General features: G+C 35.2%; 1 protein-coding gene across 6 annotated transcripts; it reads right to left on the minus strand.

The window, feature by feature from the left end:
- Positions 1-656: 656 nt before the first annotated feature.
- Positions 657-5,905, minus strand: LOC116267220 (uncharacterized). 6 transcript variants are annotated; one of them, XR_007575209.1, is made up of 8 exons: positions 5,686-5,905; positions 5,473-5,533; positions 3,432-3,780; positions 2,763-3,350; positions 2,445-2,538; positions 1,739-1,820; positions 1,211-1,661; positions 657-1,142 (listed from the first exon to the last, which is right to left on the minus strand). XR_007575209.1 is itself a non-coding variant. In XM_031648831.2 (5 exons), exons 3-4 carry the CDS (start codon positions 3,756-3,758, stop codon positions 2,763-2,765), a joined length of 915 nt encoding a protein of 304 aa, XP_031504691.1. In that variant the 5' UTR covers positions 3,759-3,780; positions 5,473-5,533; positions 5,686-5,905; the 3' UTR covers positions 657-1,142. The 6 variants fall into 6 exon arrangements, 1 of the variants encoding a protein (XP_031504691.1); XR_004175548.2 differs by lacking the exon at positions 2,445-2,538; XR_007575208.1 differs by having other exon boundaries at positions 1,211-1,820.
- Positions 5,906-7,124: the final 1,219 nt, after the last annotated feature.

Genomic DNA, 7,124 nt, shown 5'->3' on the forward strand with positions numbered 1-7,124 from the left:
AAAAAAGGTCAGTCAAAGCATGTGAATTGCAAGCCCATAAAAAAAAAAGAAACGAACAAGTAATTAAGATGGTTCATGTCTCCCGCAGTTTGACATTATTCTTCTTGAAATTAGCTACAAAAAGGAAACAAGTATATCTATATATTAGCACAGGCTCCAAAAAGAATGTTGACAAAAAAAGTTGTAATTACAATTCAATCACTGGCCTGAGAAAGGGAGCAACTTTTTCCAAACCATCAAGATTGGCAAGCGATTGCACAAAAGCTATAGGATACAGATACTCCTATGACAAGCTTTCCTATGCTCAAAGAAACAAATGGAATGGCTACATTCTGCCAGTACACAACACGTGGCTCAGGTGCCCAGCCAGTTAACCAGATTGTAAGATTCTTGCTTTGTTGTGTCTGATCACAAATAGCAGCACACCATTTGAATCCATATCAGCTAAAGGTTCCTATAAAACATCTAAAACCACCAACAATCAAATCGAGAACAAAGCAGGAAGCATCGAGGGAGAAAGAGAGTTTATTTGTTTATGTGGGTTGGGGATCACCTTGCCGTTCATTACAAGCCAGCAATCCTTGCAGTTGTAGTGCTTCAAAACCTCTTCCAAAGTGAACATCTTTGCTTTAACAGTACATATCCACAAAACAAAATACATAACCAACTACAATTTATAGGCATAGCATACATAAACCTGTATCAAAGTTATATACACTCCGTTTGATCACCAACAAACCATGTAATCACAACCAAAACATAGCAATCTCCAACATAGGAGTTAGTGTACATATTGTCAGTTCAAGTACAATAGACCAGTATCCATCTAATATATGAGTTTAACAAGTACAAATCCAACAAAGAAAACACATAATCACAAAACAAGTAATCCAAACTTTTTAGCTGCACACTTATCAACAAACTTCATATCTTCTTCTTGCCTATCAACTTGCTTACGATAGTTCATGTTGAGATACTCATTCATCTGAAATTCTGCTGCTTCAACGGTATTGAACAATATAAAGATGGCACTCTTCTATCGATACACTAAAGGTTGGCACAACTCCCAACTATCATATATGTCTCGTGATCTACCTTCGAACACCACATAGAACTCCTGGCGAGACTTCATCTTCGTTCTCCTATTCAAAACAAAATAGATGTCAAACCTACATATGCAAAAATATAATCAATTGATAAATAAACTTACTATTCAATTGATAATCCGTAAACATTTGAGTTGTTATAGTTGTTCTCATACAATTGTTGCTTCATCGCTGATGTGTTTAACTTGTAATTTCCGGTTCGCTACAAAAACATTATCATTCGAAGGAGCATCTTCATCAACAAATTGCTCGGCATTTGGATTGCGTTCAATTATGAAGTTGTGCAATACACATGTAGCAAGAACAATTTGAACTTGTTTCTGAAATGGATATTGCCCTTGCATTTTCAATATTGAAAAACGACCTTTCAACATGCTGAAAGTTCTTTTTACTGCATTTCGGAGTGATGAATGCCTACGGTTGAATAATTCTTCTACAGTTCTAGATTGCGTGTCCCATGTGAGTTAAACTCAGACATATGATGACGATGCCGCCAATAAGGTGTTAGGAAACCAACAATATTTGGATAACCCCCATCAGCAAGATAATATTTTCCTACAAGTGAACACAAATTCTTCAAACTTTGTTAAATGCTTATAAAAAGGTATGCAATATTTGGTGAAAGTACATACCTTATGGCACAACAAATGGGTCGGTTCGATGATTAAGTGCATTTGTATAATACTCTTGAGTCTGTTGCACTTCCTTCCCATCCTGCCAAGACACAGTGGAATCGAGTGTCGAATCCAACTACAACCATGACATTTTGAGAGATGACTCATTTTCTATTGCGAAATCTTGTCTGATCTGATGCTGAGACCCATGCAGGTACATGGGTGCCATCAATTGATCCTAAACAATCCTATATGCATATATGCAAGGTAGACATTTTGCATGTGTTATGGTGAGTTTATGATTATGAAATTACCTGAAAATATGGGAAGAACCGTTTAGATCACCGAATATTAGATGACATCTCATTGTTGAGCCACCAAATATAATCCTTACCCAATACACATATTGCTTGTAGGATAAGGTTGACATATTTACTTATTGTTTGTCCAGAATGTTGAAACGTATTCTGTATGACACAATTGCGTTCATTATGTCCAATGGTCAACCAAAATATAGCTACTTGTTCTTCTATGGTACTGTTACGAGCATCCTCCAATAAATTCCAAGTTTTAAAGTATTACATAATGTCATATATGTGAGCCGATCCATACGAAATAAGTCTAGACAATTTCTACGATGACCTTTAAGCATGAGTTGAACAAAAGAAGAACCAACTTCTCTAGATGGATGAACAATCCTCCTAGTTCGAGGTAATCATCTTACCAAAAAAAAGATAAAGACAAACACTAGCCGAATCAAATAACGCTCTTGTTCTTCGTCATCATCCAACATGTCGATATCAACCATTTCAACTAAACTGCATGAACCAAAATAACAAAAAATATTGAAGGACTTTTCGTCAAAAAAGTGTACAAGCATGTCAGCTATTGAACTTGTTCGATGGAATTAACATCACCGACGTACATGAAAAACAACCATTACAAACATCATCCAAGAACAACAAACACACAAAAAATGTTGGAACACATAAATTATACAAATAATGAACCATTGAACATAAAATTAACAATCAACTCTTACCTACAAATCAGAAAGTTTACGTGTCAACCATGACACCCGCTGTGAAGGTGGAAGGTTGACAAAGATCATGGGGTTGGTGCCCTTTGCTAACATGTCAATACTCTTCACGCGTGTATCAGAATCTATTTGTTCAGTATCAACCAACTCTTGAAGTATGTCGCAACAAGTGACAAATTGAACTCCTATACATGCACGTGTCATGGTCTTCAAATTATCAGCAATACTGCGCAACAAATTATAAAATCCTTCATCATAGGTTGACCTAGTCTGTCTAGACCTACTTGTAGTCTTATTGGTTGTCATTGTGGGATCTTGAGTTGTAAGAGTTGTAGGCATTGGCGATTGTACGGAAGGACTATGTTCATGGAGCATTTGTGTGAACGATTGTGAACTTTCAGGTTGCATGTAAAATGGAATCGATTGGGATGCAGGTGTAATTGGGAATGGTTCAGTGCCCTCTGCTAAAAACATGCTGTTGCACGTGTTTGCTTGATTGCTAGTTGATTGAGAATCACCATATACCTCGGCAAACTCGTCATAGTACCTCCACAACTTTGAACCTTTGTACTTTTTCCTATTCGGGTATTTCTGAAAAATTCCATGTGTTCAAATTTTATACAAATAAAGACATGTCAAACAAAACCTAAAATTACAATATTTATAACATACCTCAATGTACTCACTCCAAACTTGGGGGTCAACATCAATGCATTTGTTAATGGGGTCATACCCCAACCCGCTTGTATTCAAAATTTCCTTCATAACTGTCAACTTGAGTTTCACATACTTTAATTTGTTTTTAATTTTCTCCTTAGTGAAATCCTTTCCGTAGCGGTCTATCATGCCTTTTTCAATTGCTGTGTATGCTTTTGACTTCAAACCTCCACCTGATTGCATACCAGGAATACGTGATTGCTCTAAAAGAAGCTGGACTAAGTAGTCCATCTGTGCTTCAGTCCACGTAAGATTCTCCCTTGATGGACCACTATCTTCCATCGTAATGATTTGCACAATATTCCTTCACAATTACAAATTTCATTAGAAAACATTTGCATAAACAAAAATGACATATAACGAAATTCATTACGGTAAACTAACTACCATGAATTGAAGCATGAACATTTATACTACAATACTAACTTGCATTTCACTTGTAAGGTAAGTGCTAAGATAAATGATTAAAACAAAGACAAAAAGTGTGCATATCATACACACACGTGCAATAGATCACTTGACTAGATTATGTTCATATGGGGCTGCTTGACACAAATGAACATTCTAGGTCCTGGCAACAACATGGCATGCTAATGAAACAGGGACCATGTTCACTATGCTCCTAGGTGTCCTTTTGAATGTTGAAAAGGTTGAATGAATTCCATGTCATCATGCTTATAGACAAGTCGTGATTTTGTATGGAAGAAAACATTTCTTGTGATTTAACAACACAAAAATATGCATTTGTGTGTCCTTATAATGCACGTAATCTAATGATAACATATGTGTGCATCAGTTTTCAGTTAATAAATAATATAAGAAGAGTATCTTAATGCCAAAAGCATGTTACTTTTGTTTATGAACTATTTGAAAACATGAACATGAGGGATATCAATTGTTCATGCAAGCAAGGGTGAAAACAGACCAATTTTAACTAGTTTTTTTTGTAGGATTTATCAGATCAACTCCCATTTTCATCCTCCCTCTTCATTTCATTTTCACTTTCATTCCATGTCCATTTAAACTGCCAAACAAAGAATTAGCATTCAATGTCTGTAGATGGAATTTATGCACATAAGACAGAAAAAGAAAAAAGTAAAACGGCAAAGAACTGAAACACATGTTATGTATAATTTTTAAACATCAAAAAATTAGATTCATCAACCCTCTTTGGAAGGTGTACCCAGAACCTTACATCAACTGCAAATACAGAACTCTGAAGTTCTGAACATAATGGAAAGACAATTCACTTTTCACAATAGCAGGAAAACCCTTTCAAAATACTCTAATCCGCAAGGAACAGCATCAAGTTTAAATCTCAAATGTTAGACAGGGCCTCAAAGAACCACAAGTTTGTCTTACTGCATCTCCTCTTCATTGGCAGAAAATCGATTCCACAATGTTCAAAAAGAGAAGAGTGGCATTTAGATAAACTGCAGCAAACCAGATTTTCTGCAATACACCTCTTAATTTTCATAGATCAAGGGAAAACATTTCAGAAACCCATAAATAATGACATAAAATGTTTCTCATACTCTTGCAGGGAACTTCACAACAGCAGAAGGTGGTTTTGGCTTGTCAGAGAAATGTTCACAAACCTAATCAGTAATCGGTAATTACAGCAGAGGGAAGGATGGAAAAGAAAAGGATAAACTCTTAACAAGCATAAAATGAGGATGTGATATCCCTATTGACGACAAACTATTAACAAGCATAGAGACAGCCTCATTAGAAGCAAAGATTCAAAGTTTCAACTGATGCAAGCAGCAAGACAGCAAAATATCCAAGTTTGAACTGATGCAAGCAGCATGACAGCAACACAGCATTCTTACAGGCAAGTCTTGTTACAGCAAGATCAATCTCCTCTTACAAAAAAAAAAATGTAAAATAATATACAATAAGATATCCCTGTCATAGAGACAGCCACATTACAAGCAGCAAGATAGCCACATTACAAGCAGCAAGATAGCCTCATTACAGATGGTTACGGTTCTACCTAGCGCTGAGCAATGTTAGGAACCTCTGGTATGGCGAACAGTTTGCCTTCCTGGATTCACCTGCGGACAGCAAAAAATGAATAATGGGAGGCGAAGTTAAAACGGTAGCACGAAAAATGGACACCGCGCGTGTGGCCCACACACAGAAGGAAAGGGAGAGGGAGAGAGACATAATAGATATGGCGCGAGAGAGGGGTAATGAACGATCTTACCTGTGAAGAAATACAATCGCCCCGCTCTGTGATGAGAAAGAGAATCGAAGGAGAAGAAAGACGCTGATGACTCGGTCGACCAGAGGAGGAAGAGGCGGTGGCGACTGAGAAAGGCTGCGAAGAATGAAGAAGCTCTGGGAAAAAGTCCAGGGTAAATTTACCCTGGATTGGCGTTTTTGGCGAGTGAAAATTTGACGCGTTTGATGACAACGGTTGAAGCCGTACTAATCTGAAAAAAGCCACTCGATGCACACTCAAACGGGTATATATATAGTAATTAGTGAATACCAGACCAATTTATATATAAGAGACAAAAACCAGACCGCTTAAATTTGCACTAAAAAATATTTTAAACTAAATATAAACATCTCAATATGTTTATAAATAGTAACTTAATATATATCATCTTTTAGTTGAAGTTATTTTTGCAAAAAGGTTTGATTTCTCTACAATCATAATTTTGGTGTTATATAGCCGTTTTTTTTAATATTAAAAAACATTATTAAAGTAAAAAAATAACTAACTTAATATGTATGTTTCTCATCAAATCACCCTTCCTGCTGGGTGGCAGAAGATAACCTGTTCTGGCCTGTAGGACGTGACAAAACAAAAGCACTAACTTAAAAGCTTCCAAGTTGATGTCACCCATTCTTAATAAAAGCTTCAAAGTTTATTAGTGCTGTCAACTTTTTGTATAGAAAAAGTTGAACACCAAACACAAGGAGAGTGTTGCTTTTGCACAAGTTGGTTCGTGTTGGCTTAACCCTAACTAGGCTGCCTGCCAAAAAGGACTAAAAAGAAAGGGAAAAGAAAGAAAAAGAAAAGAAAAGTACTATCCATTTTCTTCAAGTTCAATTTATGAGAAAGTTTTATGTAAGTTGAGCTATAGTCACAAATATGGTTTTCAAGTTTTAAATGACAAGGCTTTTCTGAGGTATAAATTTGAAAAAAATGAGAAAAAACAAGAAAGATATGATAAATTTTTAAAAAAATTAAAAAATTTTAAAAATTTGGAAAACAAAAGAAATGATAACCTAATAAGACAACTTAAAAAAATGAGTAGATGAACAACAAATAAAAATTTAAAAAATGGAAATAAGCAGTTTAGCATAAAAATTGAAAAAAAAAAGTCTAAAATGAAAAAAAGGAAAAAAGGGGAAAAATAATGTTTTTTAAAAAAACTGTGTCAATAAAAAACATGTTTTTTATGACTATGGTATGAGCCTAATGGTAGACATGGGCATTTGTTTGGAAGTTGTTGATGTTAAAGTCAAAAGCCTCAACTTAAATGAATCAATCATCTTAAAATGTTGTTGGTTTTTCTTTCCATGAATTACTTGAAGTGCCTATTTCCAAATATATATATATATATATATATATATATATATATATATATATATATATATATAGGCAAAAACCGGACCTCTTAAATTTGTTCT

Source organism: Nymphaea colorata, chromosome 13 (genome assembly GCF_008831285.2).
Source record: "Nymphaea colorata isolate Beijing-Zhang1983 chromosome 13, ASM883128v2, whole genome shotgun sequence".
NCBI classification, from domain to species: domain Eukaryota; kingdom Viridiplantae; phylum Streptophyta; class Magnoliopsida; order Nymphaeales; family Nymphaeaceae; genus Nymphaea; species Nymphaea colorata.